At 52.0% G+C, this 20995-nt stretch overlaps 1 protein-coding gene across 1 annotated transcript; it reads right to left on the reverse strand.

Annotated features, from left to right (window-relative positions):
• Positions 1 to 6989: 6989 nt before the first annotated feature.
• On the reverse strand, positions 6990 to 20770 carry MCM3 (minichromosome maintenance complex component 3). The gene is made up of 17 exons (XM_054178177.1): positions 20696 to 20770; positions 19517 to 19629; positions 18457 to 18665; positions 18026 to 18156; positions 16655 to 16893; positions 15893 to 16001; positions 15098 to 15251; positions 14424 to 14555; positions 12683 to 12891; positions 10773 to 10947; positions 10464 to 10590; positions 9712 to 9862; positions 9420 to 9560; positions 9106 to 9212; positions 8071 to 8153; positions 7653 to 7728; positions 6990 to 7423 (listed from the first exon to the last, which is right to left on the reverse strand). Exons 1-17 carry the CDS (start codon positions 20768 to 20770, stop codon positions 7225 to 7227), a joined length of 2430 nt encoding a protein of 809 aa, XP_054034152.1. The 3' UTR covers positions 6990 to 7224.
• Between the last annotated feature and the right edge of the window lie 225 nt (positions 20771 to 20995).

Genomic DNA, 20995 nt, shown 5'->3' on the forward strand with positions numbered 1-20995 from the left:
GTGCCATGGCTTAGTCATGAGGTCTGTGGTGACAGGTTGGACTTGATGATCTTTGAAGGTCTCTTCCAACCTTGGTGATTCTGTGATTTTCAGACAAAAAGGAACTAACCCACTCCCTGCCCTTTCACTTCTGCTGTGTGACACTGGCAGAAATCTCCCTCTACTGCTTCTTTAGGCCACTGCAGGATGTTGTCATGATTTTGTGGTTTGATTCTACTGACAGTTCAGAGCCCAGCAACTCATCTTACATAGGTTTTTCACATCTCAGGCTACTAAGCTGACCTGAGGCAGCACCAGCTTTGCGACACACGTTCCCGCTCTGACTGTTCACACCTAGCACACCTACTGAGACAGGGAGCGTGGAAGAACAGACCAGGGTGCAATTACCAGAAATTCACTTTGACAGCCCAGAATCTGACCTCTTTTTCTTTTCCCCTGAGGGCTCTCAGGGGAAGGGAAAGGTTATTGCCATGAAAATGGGTTGGATTCTGCAGGCACGGGGTTAAAGTGGAAATTGCTATGTGCAACAAAACAATGACTTCATCACCCCAAATACTGAGTTGTTAGCCCTGACCACCACTTTCCACTCACATCTGCTCTCTTCTGCAGCTTAGAAGTTCAGCAAGGATTCCTCCATTGACCTGAAATCTTCTGTGACTGAATCACAGATTCAACCAGGTTGGAAAAGACCTCAGAGATCATCAAGTCCAACCTATCACCTAATACCTAACACCTCATGACAACTAAACCATGGCTTCAAGTGCCATATCCAAGCCTTTTTTTAACACCTCCAGGGTCAGTGACTCCACCACCTCCCTGGGCAGCACATTCCAATGGCCAAAAACTCTTTCTGTGAATAACTTCCTCCTCACCTTGAGCCTAAACATTCCCTGGTGCAGCTTGAGACTGTGTCCTCTTCTTCTGGTGCTGGTTGCCTGGGAAAAGAGACCAACCCCCACCTGGCTACAGCCTCCCTTCAGGCAGCTGTAGAGAGCAATAAGGTCTCCCCTGAGCCTCTTCTTCTCCAGGCTAAGCAACCCCAGCTCCCTCAGCCTCTCCTCACAGGGCTTTCTGCTTTGGAAGCATGTGCCCAGCCATAAGGGAGGGATATGGATGGAATCCAACCTTGTCTATTCTATTCTGTTCTGTTCTATTCTATTCTATCCTATCCTATCCTATCCTATCCTATCCTATCCTATCCTATCCTATCCTATCCTATCCTATCCTATCCTATCCTATCCTATCCTATTCCTTACCAATGAACAGGACCTATCTGAAAGTAGTTTTTCCAGCACTCTCGGCCCCCCCCCCCCCCCCGCCACTGCCCAATGGACATGATCCACTGGGCCAATGTTGGTGTCTGCAACCCAGCAACCTACCATGATTTCACTATGAGAACAGGCAGTATTTCTGGCTGAGGCAGGTGCCTCAGCCACCTGAGCTGAAGCACATCAGAGGACCTTCCATAGCCTGCAGCAGAAAAGAATATAAAAGGGCTGAAACTAGAATCAATCCCTAGAAATCTCCAAATGCCAGGGTCCAAGGAGATGTTTTGGAGCTGATCTCAGCAGGTCTTCTGAAGCACAAGCACAGGGCCAGGCCTGAGCCTCCAGCAGCTTGCTCCTGCCTTGCTGGTGACCTCAGATTTTCCCCTTTGTGACCTGTGACACCGTAACATCACCTACCCTCTGGTTGAGAGAGCTGACTGTACACACCCATGCTTGCCCCCTGTGGGGTTTGCTGGCAGTGGTTTAGCACGTTGACAAGACTCATGACCAACATGCAGACCACAAGCTGAGAGACATGAACTGGAAAGACCAAATTCTGAGGGGAAATGTGGCTGGCTGAGCAGGCCACAGACACCAGCAGCAGAAAGCTTTGCACGGGGCCCTCCGCATGCTCTGCTCCAGCAGGACGGCAACCGCAGCTCTGTGTCATCACTGGTGGCCCTCAGAGGGCACCAGCAGCACCTTCAGGCTCCTTCTACAGGTGACTGGCAAACCTCTTTTTTGGCTGCCTCCACCAGCTCAGCTTTGCTAGAACAGGGTGTCCCAAGAGGAGGAAGGCTGTCCCAGGAAGGTGGTGGAGTCACCATCCCTGGAGGTGTTCAGAAAGGGATTGGCAGTGGCACTTGGTGCCATGGTTTAGTAGTCATGAGGTGTTGGGTGACAGGTTGGACTTGAGGATCTCTGAGGTCTTGTCCAACCTTATTGATTCTATGATTCTGAGAGGGTGTGGAGTGTCCTTGTCTGCAGAGATTCCAAACCTGCCTGGGTGCAATGCTGTGCAACCTGCTGTAGATGAATCTGCTTTAGCAGGGGGGTCGGACTAGATGATCTCCAGAAGACCCTCTCACCACCCCTACCATTCTGTGATCCTGTGATTCACACTTGGGCCAGGATTGTGAGTTGATTTGGAGGCAGGGATTAGCTGATGTTGATGGTGCTGGTGTGGGGATTTCACCCCTACGTTCACACTCTGGGTGCCACAGGCAGATAAAGAGGGCTTTGAATTTCTAGCATTGATAGCCCTGCTGAGAGTGGGGAGGTCAAAGGGCTTAAGAAATATAACACCAAGTGCAATACATCACATAAGGCACCAGAGAAAAGCCTGGGTGCATGACCCAGCCCTGGTGGAAGGACAGATGAGCTGAGTGATGGGTGATGCAGAAAGGCACAGGACCTTCATATTGGGTCACCCAATCCCAAACAAGGGTCAGGGCCACACCTGGAGCTCCTGTTCTGACTCCCTTGCAGCAGGAATGAGATCAGGTGAATTACTAGCAGCGGAACTTGGAGGAAAGCACAAGCAATGTATAAGACCAAACACTTTGGTTGCCCAAATGGCATTCCCTGAATCCCTTTTTATTACCTGTGATCTTTAATCTCAAAAGGAGCATGAATGTTTAGGAGGAGCATTGGTTGTTTAGCCTGGAGAAGAGGAGGCTCAGGAGAGACCTTATTGCTCTCTACAACTACCTGAAGGGAAGTTGTAGCCAGGAGGGGTTGATCTCTTCCCCCAGGCAACCAGCACCAGAACAAGAGGACACAGTCTCAAGCTGTGCCAGGGGAAGTTTAGGCTGGAGGTGAGGAGAAAGTTCTTCACAGAGAGAGTTGTTGGCCATTGGAATGTGCTGCCCATGGAGGTGGTGGAGTCACCATCCCTGGAGGTGTTCAAGAGGGGATTGGATGTGGCACTTGGTGCCATGGTTTAGTAGTCATGAGGTGTTGGGTGACAGGTTGGACTTGATGATCTCTGAGGTCTTTTCCAGCCTAATTGATTTTACAATTCTACAACTCCATGAAAAACACCCATGGCTTTACCTACCCTGGAGCTCCTCCTGCTGTCTTGTCGTGAGAAACACAGTACTAGCTGTTCCCAACCGCAAGGGCAGGGAAAACAACAGGGTCTCACCAGAAAGAGGAGAGAGATGCATCTAAAAAGCCAGATGCCCTCACTGCTCCCTGCTGGGATCCACAAAGAGGAACAGCCTCCAAAAGCTGGCAGCTGGAAGGCAGGACAGGACAGTACCCCCACTGCTACATCAGGGCAATGTCACAGAGTCCTGGAATTGTTTAGGTTGGAGTAGACCTTTATGGTCATAGACTTCAGCCACTAACCCAGCAGCGCCAAGTCCCCTGTTCACCTAGGAATGGCAACTCCACCACTTCCCTGGGCAGCCTGTTCGAGGGCTTCACAACCCTTCTGGTGAAGAATTTTTTTCCCCATACCCAACCTAAACCTCTCCTGGTGCAACTTGAGGCCATTTCCTCATGTCCTGTGAGAGGTACTACCAGGAACACTTTTCCTAAGCACCCAAGGACTTTTTCCTTTGCCCACAAATGAGAATAGAATAGAATAGAATAGAATAGAATAGAATAGAATAGAATAGAATAGAATAGAATAGAATAGAATAGAATAGAATAGAATAGAATAGAATAGAATTAACCAGGTTGGGAAAGACCTTCGAGATCATCAAGTCCAACCTATCACCCAAAACCATCTCATCAACTAAACCATGGCACCAAGTGCCTTATCCAGGCTCTTCCTAAACACCTCCAGGGATGGTGACTCCACCACCTCCCTGGGCAGCACATCCCAATGGCCAATCTCTCTTTCTGGGAAGAACTTTCTCCTCACCTCCAGCCTAAACTTCCCCTGGCACAGCTTGAGACTGTGTCCTCTTGTTCTGGTGCTGGTGGCCTGGGAGAAGAGACCAACCCCCTCATGGCTAAAACCTCCCTTCAGGTAGTTGTAGACAGCAAGAAGGTCTCCCCTGAACCTCCTCTTCTCCAGGCTAAGCAACCCCAGCTCCCTCAGCCTCTCCTTACAGGGCTGTGCTCCAAACCCCTCCCCAGCTTTGTTGCCCTTCTCTGGACACCTTCCAGCAACTCAACATCTTTCATAAACTGAGGAGCCCAGAACTGGACACAGGACTCAAGGTGTGGCCTAACCAGTGCTGAGTACAGGGTACAATGACTTCCCTGCTCCTGCTGGCTACACTGTTCCTGATACAGGCCACGATGTCATTCGCCTTCTTGGCCACCTGGGCACACTGCTGGCTCATGTTCAGCCTACCATCGACCAGCACCCCCAGGTCCCTCTCCACCTGGCTGCTCTCCAGCCACTCTGACCCCAGCCTGTAGCACTGCATGGGGTTGTTGTGGTCAACGTGTAGAACCTGGCACTTGGATGTGTTCAATCTCATGCCCTTGGACTCTGCCCACCTGCCCAGCCTGTCAAGGTCCCTCTGCAGAGCTCTCCGACCCTCTAACAGGTCAACTCCTGCTCTCAGCTTGGTGTCATCTGCAAACTTACTGATGGACTCAATGCCCTCATCCAGATCATCAGTGAAGATATTAATGAGCACGGGGCCCAGCACTGATCCCTGAGGGACACCACTAGTGCCTGGCCTGCAGCTGGATGTGGCACCATTCACTACCCCTGCCTGGGCTCGGCCCTCCAGCCAGTTCCTAAGCCAGCACAGAGTGTTGCTGTCCAAGCCATGGGCTGACAGCTTGGTCAGTTGATGAGAAAACATCATCTACACCCAAGAAAAGGGTACATTTGCCCTATTACTCCTGCCCAAGGGCTTTGCAGCATGGTGGCAGTGCAGGAGCAGAACATGCTGGCTCACCTTCCCTCCCAGCCTCACAAAGCTCAGGCCTGGAGCTGTGCAACAAAGCCACCGAGACAGAGCAACTCTGACCACCTGTGTGTTTACCTCCTCTGTAGTTTGTAGCTATACAAAGCCAGACACCAGCCCTAGGGCTGAGGTCATAGAATCATACAATGGTTTGGGTTGGAAGGGATCTTTAAAGGTCATCTAGTCCAAGTCCCCTGCATCAGGCAGGGACATCTTCCACTAGGTCAGGTTGCTGTGTAGAAGTGCAACATATTCATCTGGAGATCTTTAGGAGGCTGCAACCTTGCCAAATCCCCTCCAAACTTGAAAGTCTGCTGTCACAGCTGTGCTGGATGCCAGGAGCTCAGCATCAGACTTTAGTAATTCAACATAGCTGAAGAAAAATGAGAGGCATGGCAAAGGCCAAATAGCTGTGGTGGGGGAAGCAGGAGCTGCCCACATTCATTGCTCACCTGCCCCAAGGGCATCTCTGCAAGCGTCTGATGCACCACAGCAAAGGCAGCGTGGGGGAAGAATGTGCCCAACACCAACCCTGAGCCCAAAGAAGGCTGAAGGCTCTCCAAAGCAGCACAAGTCCCCAGAAGACATGTAGATGTGGTGCTAAGGGACATGGAGTAGTGGTGAGAGGTAGTACAGGGCCAGTGGTTGGACTTGAGCTTGAAGGTCTTTCCCAACCAAACCCATTTCCACGCTTCCCTGATTTGAAGACTACAGAGTTGCATCCCCAGAAATGGAAACAGTTTAAAAGAAAACAGCAGAAAGTCCAGGTGGAAACAGTGGTTGGGCATTTTTATTATTGAAATCAACATTTATGGCACCTAGAAACAAGGGCACAGGAACTGCAGATGCCCAGAGATGGGCAGAGACAAAGAGCAAAGAGCCTGCGCTGATCAGAGGTCTCCTCTACAGCCTAACCTCAAACTTGCCAAAAAAAAACCCAAACCAACCTCAAATTTCAATTGAAAGTATGAAATAAAATCAGAGAGCTTCAGCAGCTCTGGCCTCATGAGCAGCTGAGACTGGTCTGACTGCAGGTGGGGCTTTTCTTGAAAGCCATCCAAAAACTATGGCTGCTTGCTGCTTTCTAGGCACAGTCTCCCTCTCTGCAGTGGCCACCTAAGTGTTCCCAGAAAGCAAGACAGTTCAACAAATCCCCCAAGAGCAAGGGAAGGCTTTTAGAAACCCACCAGCTTGTGGTTACCTCCCACAGGATGAAGGAATATTTGCAGCAGCTCAGCCAGCAGGACTGACAGGGGATGCAGGGTCTCTGGTCCCAGTGGATTGACCTTTCTTTAAGGTTTTCCCCCCATCTGTGGTGCTTCCATTATATTCATACAGGCACTGAAGCCAAGAGCAGCTGGAGACCAAACCCATCTGTGCCAGGGACATGTCCCCTGAGCAGCTCTGAGCATCTCAGGTCCTTCCCAGCCACGTGGGGCCAAAACTCCCAGCAAAGCTGTGAAATCTAGAAGTCAAGCTGACCCACAGGTGGTGGAGCACGTCAGGCTATGCTTGTCCCTCCCTCACCAGGAATCACCCTCCATAAAGTGGGTAGGAGTTGGGGAAGAGGCTGGTCACAAACAGGACATCATGCAGCTCTACTAGAGACAAGCAGCTCCAGGCTGTACAAGTGGGGAAAAGGAAAAAGAAAGGGGACAAAGGAAAGCTTCACTACTAATACTGGAGGTTCCATTGCTTCTTACCATCACTGAATGCTGGGTCCCTACATCCAGATCTTTTTTATTCTCAGGCTGCAACTGTGACCACCAAAGCTAAAACCAACACATTAAGAACACTGATCATTTACACTGAAGTTTTGACTGTTGGCTCCTTGCAGGAACAAACCTCTTCCTGAATACTCCAGTTTGAAGACAGCAGAAGGTTGAGAGCTTCCAGAGTTCCTGGCTTTTTTGGTTTTATTGCCAGCAATGTACAGCAAAGGAGGACTGTAAAGTGCTCAGACTTGAGCTCTCCAAAGTTCAGCTCAGCCAGATGAAGCATTCAGGAGAAAACTGAAAGCAAATACAGAGTCTGAAGACTGAGAGTCCATGAGAACTTAGGCTTTTCCACCCAGAAGCTCAGATTAAGAAGACAATGTCATCAGACACCATGATCTGGTTGTCATCTTGCATGTGTGCCAGTGCCATCTTCACTTCAGCCAGCGAGAAGGGCTCAGGGTTGTCACGGTTGATGGACTCCATCACGTTCTTCAGACCCACAGACTGGGCATGGGAAGTTTTGAACACCTCCAGAAGGGCAGCCTTGAATGCTTTCAACCTGGTCAGGCAAGCAAGAAGCATTTCCCCTCAGAGCCCACACAAGACCTTCCCCTTCCATCCCAGCCCAGGGTGCCTCAACCCTTCCCCATTTCCAGAAGCAGCATCCAATAGGAATGCTGAACAGGAGCACTCAGCACAGATGCACCTCCAGTCTCAGACAACAGCTTGGACCCACCAGGGTGGGCTGGAGCATGCCCAGAGAGACACCTCCTCCAGGCCCTGCTCACCTTGGTTCAGCCAGTTCTGTCTTCTTCTCTTCACCAGCAGCTGAGGCCTCTGGAGTCTTGGGAGTGTGTGCCTGGACTGGAGGGGAAAGAAGAGTTATCTTCAAATTCCCTGGTGCCCAAAAGAACAAAAGCACTTGGCCTGAGGATGGGGTGGGTGATGCCAAATTCCCTCCCAACATTGTTACTTCTGCAGCAATTTGAAAGCAGATGGAGAAAAGTTAATCAGCAATCCTTACTCTCCTGTCCCACTTGGCCACGGGGGGTCACCAGCCTCGGTTTGTGGTGGTGGCTGATGCCACACAATGCCAGGGACCTCGAGTGACCCCAAACCATCCCTGCTCCCCAGGTGCACAGACCCACCAGGACAGAAAGAAGCAGCACCCTCAAGAGCAAGGTGACACAAATTCCAGGGACTTACCCTCTGGCATCTCCTCCTCAGCATCACTGAAGTCATATGGGTCATAGGAGTCTCCCTCACCCTCTGTGCGTGCCTTCTTTCTCCTGAGGAGGTAAAAAGAGGTCACCTCTGCTCCAGCTGAACTGCAGAGCTCAGAAACTCCTCAATCCTTAGTTCTTGGAGATGTCTGCCCAGACCCTCAGAAGGTACCTGCAGCTCACAGGTAAGCCACCCTTCAGCCACAGATCCCTGTGCACATCATGGGACCCCCAACCTGGTACCAGTTCCAAGGGTTGTGGCTGACATAGCCACACAAGGGTTTGGCTTGGAAGGGATCTTCAAAGATCATCCAGTTCAACCCTTGGAACACAGGCAGGGGTATCTTTCACTACTTCAGGTTGCTCCAAGCCCCATTCAACCTGACACTGATGACTTTCAACAATGGGGCACCTACAGCTTCTCTAGTGTCACACCACCCTTCATTTGACTCTTTTTTTCCTTAAACTTCTGACTCATTTAAATCTACCTTCCAGGTGGGGTCCCACCTGAGTAGAGCAGAGGAACAGACTCCCCTCTCTTGACCTGCTGGCCACACTGCTGTGGACACACAGCCCAGGATACTGCTTGTTTTAGGGGCTGAGTCCACATTGCCACCTCTTACCCAGCTTTTCACCCACCAGTACCCCCAAGTCCTTCTCCACAGGGCTGCTCTCCACCCCTTTCTCCCCCAGTCTGGATTGATAGCAAAGATTGCCCCTGCCCATGTGCAGGACCTTGCAGGGGGCCTTGTTGAACCTCATGAGGAGGTTTGCACAGACTCCTGAAGGACACCACTCATTACTAATCTCCATTTGTAGCCCAGGTCCACAACTGCAGCTCAAAGCCAGTTCCTTATCTGTGAAATAATCACACCCCTCTATTGCAAACTGGGAGGGATGATAACCCCTAGGTTGAGCAAAACATGGAATACTTCCCAAGGCCAGCACTGTCTGCTGCAACCTCAAGAGGCTGTTGCCCTTGCCTGACATCCTCCCCTCCCTTGCTCTGGCTTTCTACCTCCTTATCCTACGCTCCTCCGTGGGCTGTGACTGCTCATCCTCCTCCTTCTCAGTCTCAGAATCATCCTCTGTCTGCTTTTTGCGCTTCTTCTCCCTCTCCAGCACCTGTGTAGCAAAGACAGAATGGACTCAAACCCCTTTTCCACTCAAGATGCTTTTAGGGGACCAACTCCAAGTGACCCAGGATCCCACCATGGTGGCCTTGTCCCACGCTATTACCAGGAAAGGACCCAACTTGCAGCCCAGTGTGCCCAGCCTGCACCAAGCCCAACTTCAGGGCCCTCTGAGCAGCAAGGGACATCTTTTCCCTACCTTTTTGAAGTAGGCAAACTGCACCAGCTCCACAGCTGCCTCTGCATCCTGCAAATCAACTGTCTTGTTCATCCTGGCCTTGGCGTGGGCCGTGGAGAGGCGGATCAGGGTCTCCAGGGTACGCGCCGTGATGGGCGACGTCTGGTAAGGAACAGAGAGAAGTGGTTCTACAAGGCTGACACCTACCATAGCATCCCACCAGGGGTGGAAAACACCTGTAAGGGATGAGGGGAGCCCTCTGCCTCAGTTTCCCTCCTCCTGGCTGTGAGAGGGAGCTGCTCCCAGGACTCACCCTCGCGATGTCTGAGTTCATCTCGCTCTGGCTGCGCAGGCGAGAGTACTCCTCTGCTATGTAGCTCGCTGACTCCTGGGTCAAGACAGGCTTGATCATCTTTGCTACATGGATGTACTTCCTCATGAACTCCATGCTGACAACCTTCTCCCTGCAGAGAATGCATGCACACCTGTGTCCTCCAAGGTGGGGATAAGCAAACGGGGGTTGCTGAAGTGGGCTCCCTGCTTTTCACCCTTTGTGGGTGTCCAGGCATGTGGGGAATTCACAGCCTCATAGAATTGTTGGGGTTGGAAGGGACCTCAAGGATCATCTAGTTCCAACCCCCCTGCCATGGGCAAGGACACCTCACACTAGATCAGGTTGCTCAGAGCCACAGAAGCCACGCAGCATCATAGAATACCAGGTTGGAAGGGACCTCAAATCTAGCCCAACCTTTCTGGGTCAGAATAAAGCTGAAATGGGATGGCCCAGCACCCTGTCCAGCTGGGCCTTGAAACTGTCTAATGTAGGGGAATCCACCACCTCCCTTGGGCTAATAGTTCAAAAGGTGAAAAAATTCAGCTCCAGGAGATATTTCCCACCTGCCCCCCACGAGAAATCAAGCCCAGAGCAGGGCTCCCTTGGCATCCTGCCCACGTACCTCCCTGTGGACCACACAGAGCATTGCTGGCACCACCAGTCAGCCACTGACTGGATGGCTCAAGCCAAACCCCCACACAGCTCCAGGGCACGTGGAAGGAAGGACTCACTTGCGGCGGTGGGGCCCATGCAGGAGGTCATCATGTTTCTCATACACTTGGAGCTCCTGTTCCTCCTCCTGAGCAAAGTCAGGGTCGTCTGTAGCCAGGATCTCCACGGCACTGCCCAGAGGCATGGCTGGAGAGGGAAGGGTCACAGAGAGCAGGGCTTTCAGCTTCTGAAGCAACTTCCAAGAGCCATCAACAGCAGTGTTTCAACAGCCAGGGATGCTGAGCCAAAAGAGCTGCCACCCAGAGGTGACACTCCCCAAGGAAGGGCAGGCCTGAGCAGCTCGGGGGCTGCAGTTGCAGGCGACTCACCGTCCCCGTCCTGCTCGTTGGGGTTGCGGTAACGGTGCATGCGCAGCACGTGGTCCGAGATCTCCCTGTCCTGCTCAGGGTCCATCTGGTCCAGCACGATGAAGAGCAAGTCAAAGCGGGACAGCAGGGAGTCTTGCAGGCCTATGTTCTCCATGGGTGTCTTGTACTGGTCATACTGCAAGAAGATACAGACATGGGCTAGCCTTGGCTGCCAGGGACACCGGCAGGGCCTCCTCAGACCAGGCCATAAAGGATGGATGTCCAGGCAGCTGGACACAGTCTCAAGCTGCACCAGGGGAAGGTTAGGCTGGATGTTAGGAAGAAGTTCTTCATAGAAAGAGAGATTGGCCATTGGAATGTGCTGCCCAGGGAGGTGGTGGAGTCACCTTCACTGGAAGTGTTTAGGAAGAGACTGGATGGGGTGCTTGGTGCCATGGTTTAGTTGATGAGATGGTATTGGGTGATAGGTTGGACTTGATGACCTCAAAGGTCTTTTCCAACCTGGTTAATTCAATTCAATTCAATTTCATTCCATTCCATTCCATTCCATTCCATTCCATTCCATTCCATTCCAATTGTGGTTAAGTACTAATAACACCACTCAGCTCTCTGTTTTGTCTGGTGTACTGGAGGAGAGAAGAAAGCAGGGAGCGGGGAAGGTACCAGTAGCCCCTGGCTTTGTCCAGTGGGGTTCTTGTGTTTTTTATAATTGTAAATACATGTAAATATTGTCTGTTTTGTACATATTCATTGCATTTCCTATTTTAGATTGTAGTTTTGCTTGTAAATACAGCTTCATTTGCTTTCCAACTGGGCTGGACTGGCAATTTTGTGTTGCAGGGTAATTTCGACACACCACAATAGCACCAACTAAATCCACCAGATCTTCACCGCCCCATTGATCCCAGTCCTAGCAAGAACCAAGTCACTGGTTTGGGGAGATCTGGGTTTTAGCAGCTGCCTCCTTGTGGTGGGTTGAAAATTCCCCAGGGGACCCCAGGGGGAGTCCTTGTGCTGTTCATTAATTGTAAATACCTGTGAATCACAGCATCAATAAGGTTGGAAAAGACCTCAGAGATCATCAAGTCCAACCTATCACCCAACACCTCATGACTACTAAACCATGGCACCAAGTGCCACATCCAATCCCCTCTTGAACACCTCCAGGGATGGTGACTGCTGTCACCCAACACCATCTAATCAACTAAACCATGGCACTAAGTGCCTCATCTGGTCTTAAATACTTCTAGTGGTGGTGACTCCACCACCTCCCTGGGCAGCACATTCCAATGGCAAATAACTCTTTCTGTGAAGAACTTTCCCTTCACCTTAAGCCTAAACTTTCCCTGGAGCAGCTTGAGACTGTGTCCTCTTGTTCTGATGCTGGTTGCCTGGGAGAAGAGACCAACCCCCTCCTGGCTACAGCCTCCCTTCAGGTAGTTGCAGAGAGCAATAAGGTCTCCCCTGAGCCTCCTCTTCTCCAGGCTAAGCAACCCCAGCTCCCTCAGCCTCTCCTCACAGGGCTGTGCTCCAGACCTCTCCCAGCCCCACTGCCCTTCTCTGGACACATTCAAGAGTCTCAATGTCCTTCTTAAATTTAGTGACCCAGAACTGGACACAGGAGTCAAGGTGTGGCCTAACCAGTGCTAAGTACAGGGCAGAATGACCTCCCTGCTCCTGCTGGCCACACTGTTCCTGATGCAGGCCAGGATGCCATTGGCCTTCTTGGCCCCCTGGGCACACTGCTGGCTCCTGTTCAGCTACTGTACATTTTGCACATAGTGCATTCCACGGCAGGTTGTAGTTCTGCTTGTAAACACAGCTTCAATTGCTTCCAGCCGAGCTGGTCTGGCACATTTAGTGCTGGGGGGGCGGGGGGAGTTTGCAAGCCCCCAGGGGCTGGCACTCACCCGGCCGTAGACAGGGTTGGCGGCCGCCAGGACGCTGCAGCGGGAGTTGAGGCGGGCGTGGATGCCAGCCTTGGAGATGGTGACGCGGCCCTGCTCCATCACCTCGTGGATGGCCGTGCGGTCGATGTCGGACATCTTGTCGAACTCGTCGATGCACACCACCCCCCGGTCGGCCAACACCATGGCCCCCGCCTCCAGGCGCCGCTCACCTGCGGGCAGAGGAAGAGCAACCACCCCTCTAACCACCCTCCTCCTCACCCGGGGTCACACAGAATCAGCCAGGTTGGAGGAGACCGCCGAGATCATCAAGTCCAACCAATCACCCAACCCTAACTAATTAGCCAGACCATGGCGCTAAGTGCCTCATCCAGTCTCTTCCTAAACACCTCCAGGGACATCGACCCCACCACCTCCCTGGGCTGCCCATTCCGATGGCCAATCTCTCTTTCTGTAGAGAATTTCTTCCTAACATCCAGCCTGAACTTCCCCTGGCACAGCTTGAGACTGTGTCCTCTTCTTCTGGTGCTGCTTGCCTGGGAGAAGAGACCAACCCCCACCTGGCTGCAACCTCCCTTCAGGTACTTGTAGACAGCAAGGTCTCCCCTGAGCCTCCTCTTCTCCAGGCTAAGCAACCCCAGCTCCCTCAGCCTCTCCTCATAGAGCTCTGCTCCAAACCTCTCCCCAGCTTTGTTGCCCTTCTCTGGACACATTCCAGCAACTCAATATCTTTCTTGAACTTAAGAGCCCAGAACTGGACACAGTACTCAAGGTGTGGCCTAACCAGTACTGAGTACAGGGACAGAAGGACCTCCCTGCTCCTGTTGGCCACTCTGACATCCCCCTCTACCACATCATCAACCTTGCAACTAGGCCAAGCCTCAAAGAACAGCAGCACCCTTCAGGGCTGCCCATCTTCACCAGAAGGGTTGTCAAGCCCTGGCACAGGCTGCCCAGGAAAGTGGTGGTGGTATTTGAAAGAGATGTAGATATGGTGCTGAGGGGACATGGTTTAGTGGTGGTTAATGCTTGAACTCAATGACCTTAAAGGCCTTCTCCAACCTCAATTCTATGACATGGTTTAGTGGTGAAATTGGCAATGTTTCAATGTTTGGTTTACAGCTGGTTTACAGTTGGTTTACTCAACAATCCTAAAGGTGTTTTCCAACCTAAACAATTCCATGATTCTATCTCCTACCCAACCTGACAGCCAAAGTGGGATGTTTAGGATGAGGAGCAAGTTCATAAGGAAGACAAGACCCAGGCTGCTGCTAGGCCTCACACAGGGTGCACCAAATAGAAGTGTAGAGAAGATCACCACCAAATAGAAGAGTAGAGAATATCACCACCAAATAGATGAGCAGAGAAGATCACCACCTAACAGAGGTAGAGAAAACACCCCTAAACACCACTGCTGTTGCTATAAAGCTTTAGGATGCAGCAAGTCCTGTGTCACTGCAGAATGAACAGCAGAAAAAGGAAAGAATTCTTCACAGTAAGGGCGGTGAGCACAAGTTGCCCAGAGAGGTGGTAGAAGCTCTGCAAACATTCCAGTTCAGGTTGGATGGGGCTCTGAGCAACCTGCTCTAGTGAGATCACCCCTGCTCACTACATGAACTAGATGACTTCTACAGCTCTTTCCCAACCCAGACCGTTCTAGGGTTGTATGATCCTGCAGAGTGTCTCTCAGGTGTTAACAGGCACCCCTCTGACAGCTCCCAGCAAGAACCAGCCTGCTCCTCACCGGTTTCTTGGTCAGTGGTGACAGCAGCAGTCAGGCCAACGCCAGAGGAGCCTCTGCCAGTGGTGGGGATGGCACGGGGCGCAGTGTGGAGCACATACCGCAGCAGCTGAGACTTGGCGACAGAGGGGTCTCCTGAAATGCAGAAGACCATGTTCAGTAACTGCACATCACCTGGATACTAACTGTGCATTACCTGGACACCCTGTCCTGTCTGGGGCTCCTCAGTGCAGGGGCAGGTGAGAAGGAAAGGGGACAGCAGTGGGGTTGTTCAGCCTTCGGAGAAGAAGGTGATCAAATTACCTTCTTGCCTTCCTCAATGAGAGGAAACAGAGAAGATGGATACAGAGTTTCAAGAGATGTATGATGATAGGACCAAAGGCAATGGGGACAATTTGGAACACAGGAAATCCCAGTTGGAAAGCAGAAGTATAAAAATCTCCTTGAGGGTGGGTCAAACATTGGGACAGTGGCCCACAAACGTCATGGGATCCCAACCAGGTGTTCCAAACCAACTGGACAAGTACCAGAGCAACATGATCCACCAGTGCACATGCTTGGATCAGAGGAGATCCCATCTAACCTCAATTATACAAAACTAACTCCAGAAAAATGCTCCTTCATCTCATCCCACAAAGCTACCAAGCTGAGGGTGCCTCTGCCCAGCTTTTCCAGACCTATCAGCAAGACGTTGATGTCTCCTCGGATGCGGCTCCCATTCTCCAGGATCTTCTCCACCCCTCCAAGCAGCAAGCAGAGAATGGCCTTCTTGATGTACTCATGCCCATGGATGCTGGGAGCCAGGGATTTTGCCAGCTGGTCAAAGATATCCTAAGGGAGAAGAGGTAAAGCACAGCCCATCAGGCAGACAGTAGCAAGTAAGGACAAGGAGAAACACTTCAGCACATAACAAAGTAGTTTATTCCTTTTACAGAACCACAGGGATGGAAATCATTTAGAAAAGAAAAGACCTTTGGCCAGAGTTTTCCTCCAATGGAGCTCTAAAGTCCTAGTCCACCCTGTCACAGTCACCCAAGAAAGCACTGGAAGCAGCAGCCCCTGTGAGAGCAAAGCTTTCTCCTCACCATGCTATGAAGTACAGATCTGAGCACCAGAGCAGGCTGGGGCAGACCACAGTATCTCATTCTGGTTTGGGGTTTGAAGGGGCAGATGCTGGCTAGCAACCAGCTGGCAGGGTCAGACACACACAACACGGCCAGATTTCTGTCTTGACACATGTGCAGAGCTGCCAGTAGGCAGGCAGGAGTAACAAAAACCCCCAGGATCTGACCAAAGCCTCAGCAGAAAGTGCAAAGGACGTACATGGTATATCCAGCAACATCACTAAAAGAGCTGAAGAGTTCCTCACAACCCAGCAAGGCATCTCCTTAGTCACATGCCAGGCCTTAAAGCTGCTCTAGCTGAAACCTCATGCTCCCATAGAAGCCTTCCAGATATAAAGACTTCAGTACCTTGGAGCGAGTCTTGCTGAACCTCTTGATCTTGGCCACATCAGCGGCAGAGTAGAGAGGCCGAACGTCTTTGCTCATCTGCTTCACGTGGCAGGCAATGAGGATTGTCCTACAGAAGGCACCAGGGAAGGTTTAGGTTGATTATTAGGATAAAAAAAATTCTACACCAAAAGGGTTGTCAAGCCCTGAACAGGCTGCCCAGGGAAGTGGTGGAGTCACCAACCCTTGTCAGGCCCTGAACAGGCTGCCCAGGGAAGTGGTGGAGTCACCATCCCTGGACGTGTTTAAAAGCTGTGTAGATGTGCTGCTGAGGGACATGCCTTAGTAGTAGAATTGGCTGTTCTAAGGTAATACCTTCATGACCTTAAAGGCCTTCTCCAACCTCAGTTCTATGATTCTAAGGCAGACAGACACTAGCAGATCTGCAAAGCCCACAGAGCCTACAGGTCACACCACCACAACAGAAACCACAGGGTGGTCATCCTTCGCTCTACACAAAGTCCTGGAGCAGGCTGGAAAGCTCCAAGAGCTGTAGGCCCCTCTGTCCAACTGCACTGGGGCATTAGTGGAGCATCTTTAAGGACATCCAGCTTCCTCTGCACAAAAGCTGGAGCTCACAGCTACACACTGGTGTTAAAGAGCAAGGTGCTTCTAAGGGATTTAGGCCAACATTTGCTCCAGCTCTGGGATGGCCACATGCCTACCCTAAATCTCATCTTCCAGAGAGAGGGAGGGCTGAAGTCAAACCAAAAGAAGGCTCACCTGAAAGTCCCTGAAGTGTAACCCCCTTTCTTTCCTGGCAGGCAGCGGTAAGTCCCCACCACCTGGATGCGGTCCCCAGGCTTCACCTTGTCCACCAGGTCATCGTCCAGAACGACGTCCACCGAGCGTGGCAGCTGCCCCGCCGGCGCCTTCTCGGGCATCTCCTGAATGGTGATGGTCTGATGGTCCTTGTAGACTGAGAGGCCAAACTCTGTCTCCAAAGGGTTATTCTCTTCATCCTAGAAGCAGCCCAACAAAAACAGTCAGCACCTTTCAGGAGGGCAGGGAGAAGGAGGTCAGCTCAGCAGTGGGAAGACAGACTGCATCGCCCGGCATGCAGCAGACAGCTGGCCAGGGTTATCAGGACTGACAGAGGCTGGAGTTCACCAGATTCAGCCTACAGCTGCCAACACCCATCACTGCTGGTATCTTTCCAAGCCCTGTACCTACCACGGGCAGGCAGTGGTGACACACCACTCATTCATCAGACTGAGTGCAACTGGGACAAAGCTCAAGACAACCTTCTTCCCTTCCCAAACACGGGGCAATCCCTCTACCAAAGGCTACACGTCCCTGCTGAGCTGCATCCCAGGAGCAACCAGCCTGGCTGACAACATCCTACACCTTGAGTACTGTGTCCAGTTCTGGGCCCCTCAGTTTAAGAACACTGAGATACTTGAATGTGTCCAGAGAAGGGCAGCAAGACTGGGGAGGGGTTTGGAGCACAGCCCTATGAGGAGAGGCTGAGGGAGCTGGGATTGTTTGGCCTGGAGAAGAGGACGCTCAGGGGAGACCTTACTGCTGTCTACAACTACCTGAAGGGAGGTTGTAGCCAGGTGGGGCTACAACCAGCCAGGCAGAACAAGACGACACAGTCTCAAGCTGTGCCAAGGGAGGTTTAGGCTCAAGGTGAGGAGAAAGTTCTTCACAAAAGAGTAATTTGGCAGTGGAATGTGCTGCCCAGGGAAATGGTAGAGTCACCATCCCTGGAGGAGTTCAAAAAAATACTGGATGTGGCACTTGAAGGCATGGTTTGGGTGTCACAAGGTGTTAAGTATTAGCTTGGACTTGATGATCTCTGAGGTCTTTTCCAACCTGGTTGATTTTGTGGTTCTGTGATTCTAAGAAACCATGCTACAGCAGAACCAAGATCTGAACTAGTGGGCTAGTGATCTTGTGTCCAACAGACTTTCTTCACATGTTGATTGTAGCTCTCTGGGACTTCCACACATGATATTTCTTCTTTCTACCCCACAGGCCTTGTTGGCATGATGAGAAAGGATACACAGGGAACTGAGCTCTGGGCTCAGAGCTGGAGCATTCTCCCTAGAGGAACCTGCTGATGCTTCCCACAGGTCTATTTCACCTCACCTTTGTAGGGTAGACAGAGCTGGATGGGAAAGCATCCAGGGAAGTCATGTCTGTGTAGCGGCGCTCAATAGTCTTCTTGGTAGCTGGGCAATAATGGACACTCCGGACCACCTTTGGACGAACCAGAGAGCCTGAGGTTGGAGGAAAGATAAGTTAGGGACAGGAATGTCCCACCCCTCTGCCAGCAGACACTCCCCCAGCAGGGTCTCTAAAGCTAAATGCAGTTGGGACACAACCTGCTGTCAACCACAGCCAGGATTTGCTGGGCTCAGAGATCATCCCAGTACTCACGACCTTCTACCAAGTCCCCTGATCCCTTTGCCCAGGCTGCCAGGATGGACCATGGCTCCCTGTGGACCACAGCCCCTCCACAGAAAACACCTGGACCCGCCACCTTTGCTCAAAGCCCCTGGGTCTTCCCCCAGGCTCACATTTTGTCACGATGCCCTCCACACAGACAATGCAGCTGAGGAAGCAAGCTGTCAGCGTCCGTGGTGACACGTGCTTGGAGCCAAAGCTGCCCTCCAGCCCAATGTAGAAGTCCTCATACTGCTTGGCATAGGTAGCATCAACAGAGGCAACAAAATCCTTCAGAGCACGCTGGAAGGCAATCAGCTCCTCAAAGGCATTGGTCAAGAGCCTGCAACAGAGGTGACAATGCAGATTAGCCCTTTCTGCCCTCCTCCTCAACATCTTTCCCATGCCTTCATGTGCTCATCAAGTTCACAAGAAGCAGGAGATGAAAAACCCAAAGACCAGCACAGCTCTGTGTCAGGTCCACTGCTACAAACAGCCAAGAGCTGAACAAACCCAACCACGTGCAAGAAACCTCACATGCTGCAGTGCAGACTGCAAAGCTTTGCCCAAAACACCCCCAAGCATCCTTAGAAAGGAGATGATTTACATTCCACAACCAGCCTCAGCTTGTTGCAGGTTTTTGGCACATGATGGGTTTGCAAGCTTGGAAGGGATGAACATCACAGAATCAACTAGGTTGGAAAAGACCTTTCAGATCATCAAGTCCAACCTATCACCCAACACCATCTCATCAACTAAACCATGGCACTAAGTGCCTCTTCTGGTCTTACTTTAAACACTTCCAGGGATGGTGACTCCACCACCTCCCTGGGCAGCCCATTCCAATGGCAAATCTCTCTTTCTATGAAGAACTTCTTCCTAACATCCAGCCTAAACCTCCCCTGGCACAGCTTGAGATTGTGTCCTCTTGTTCTGGTGCTGGTTGCCTGGGAGAAAAGACCAACCCCCACTTGGCTACAGCCTCCCTTCAGGTAGTTGTAGATGGCAATATGGTCTCCCCTGAGCCTCCTCTTCTCCAGGCTAACATCAGGTCCACCCTTTCAGACAGGCCTCGGTGCACAGGACAGGATTCGGCCTTTCTTTGGCACAAAGAACCTGCAAAATCTGGGCTGGGCCTCCAAGAACCCACCCAGGGCACAGTGCCAAAGGAGAACCCTGCTGCCCCACACCAACCTGTTGGCCCTCTTCTCATTCTTCCTGCGCAGGTCGTTGATGTTGACGAGGAGGCGATACCGATTGTCACTGATCATGTCCCGCACTTTGCTGTGGTAAACCCCTTGATCCTCCTGCAAGAAAGGGTAGGGGAAATAACACCCAAATTTAGTCACACAGACAGTGGGAACAGCTGCTCCCCCAGCAAGTTTGCAGGTGACACCAAGATGAGCAGCGCAGTTGACACACCAGAGGAATAAGAATTAGGCTCTTGTGAACCTCAGGAGGCTCAACAAGGCTAAGTGTTGGGTCCTGTACCACCCTCAGGATCAACACAGGCTGGGGGATTAAGGGATGGAGAGAAGTCCTGTGAAGGATATGGGGGTGTTGGTGAGTGAACAGCTGGATATAAGACAGCAATGTGTACTCAAGCCAACCATATCCTGGCCTGCACCCAAAACAACGTGGCCAGCAGGTCAAAGCAGGGGATTCTGCCCATCTACTTCTGTCTGGAGAGTCCCCACCTCCAGTGCTGTTTCCAGCTCTGGGGTCCTCAGCACAAGAAAGATATGGACCTGTCAAAGTGGGTCCACAAAAAGTCACTGGAGGACTGGAACCCCTCTGCTGAGGGGACAGGCTGAGAAAATTCGGGTTGTTCAGCCAGGAGAAAAGAAAGCTCCAGGGAGACCTTATTGTGGCCTTTCAGTACCTAAAGAAGGTCTGTAAGAAAGCTGGAGAGGGACTTTCTATGAGGGCATGTAATGACAGGGGAATGGGTGATGGTTTTAAACTAAATAAGGGGGGAATTTAGACTAGTTGTTATGGTAGCTTAATGCCTTCAACTTCAGACTAGGTAGGAGGAATTAATTTTTTATGCTAAAGGTGCTGAAACCCTGGCACAGCTTGCCTAGAGAGGTGGCAGATGGAAGCTGGAAGCAGTTAACATCAGGCTGGATGGGGCTCTGAGCAGCCTGATCTAGATGAAGATGTCTGAGGCATCCCGCTCCAGGAGCTGGTTCCTGCAGCGCTCGATTCCCTTTAGCCCCACCGACCAAGTTGCGGGGGGGGGGGGGGGGGCAGGGAAGGGGAGGGGAGTAGGGGGAACGGCTACAGGGATCGCTTGCTCCCCAACCCCCGGGAGCACGGGAGGCGGCTTACTCAGCCCCCGTTTCTCCAGTGCAGCCCCGCTCCCGGCCTCACCTCATCGTCCAGGAAATCGAGGTAGTCTCGCTGCGCCTCACGCAGCTCCGCGTCCTCCAGCACGCCCGCCGCCATGCTGCGCTCGCTCAGAGAGACCGCAAGAGGGAAGGCGGCTGGTCAAGTGGAGCTGGCCAAGCCCCGGCAGCAACCGCTGTCCGACCCGCTGCGAGCCAAGCCGAGCCGAACCGAACCGAGCCGAGCCGAGCCGAGCCGAGCCGAGCCGAGCCGAGCCGAGCCGAGCCGAGCCCTACAGCCGCCGCGCTCCCGCTTGGCGCCAAATCCGGTACCTTTCCCGCCACC

This window comes from Dryobates pubescens, chromosome 3 (genome assembly GCF_014839835.1).
Source record: "Dryobates pubescens isolate bDryPub1 chromosome 3, bDryPub1.pri, whole genome shotgun sequence".
Taxonomy (NCBI): domain Eukaryota; kingdom Metazoa; phylum Chordata; class Aves; order Piciformes; family Picidae; genus Dryobates; species Dryobates pubescens.

Coding starts and splice junctions, on each gene's coding strand:
- MCM3 (XM_054178177.1), bottom strand. CDS start 20,770: ATGGCGGCGGGCGTGCTGGAGGACGCGGAGCTGCGTGAGGCGCAGCGA. Junction 18,157..18,456: donor GGAGGGCATCGTGACAAAAT/GTGAGCCTGGGG, acceptor CTCCAACCTCAG/GCTCTCTGGTTCGTCCAAAG. Junction 16,894..18,025: donor GCTCTGTCTACCCTACAAAG/GTGAGGTGAAAT, acceptor GGCTGCTTCTAG/GATGAAGAGAATAACCCTTT.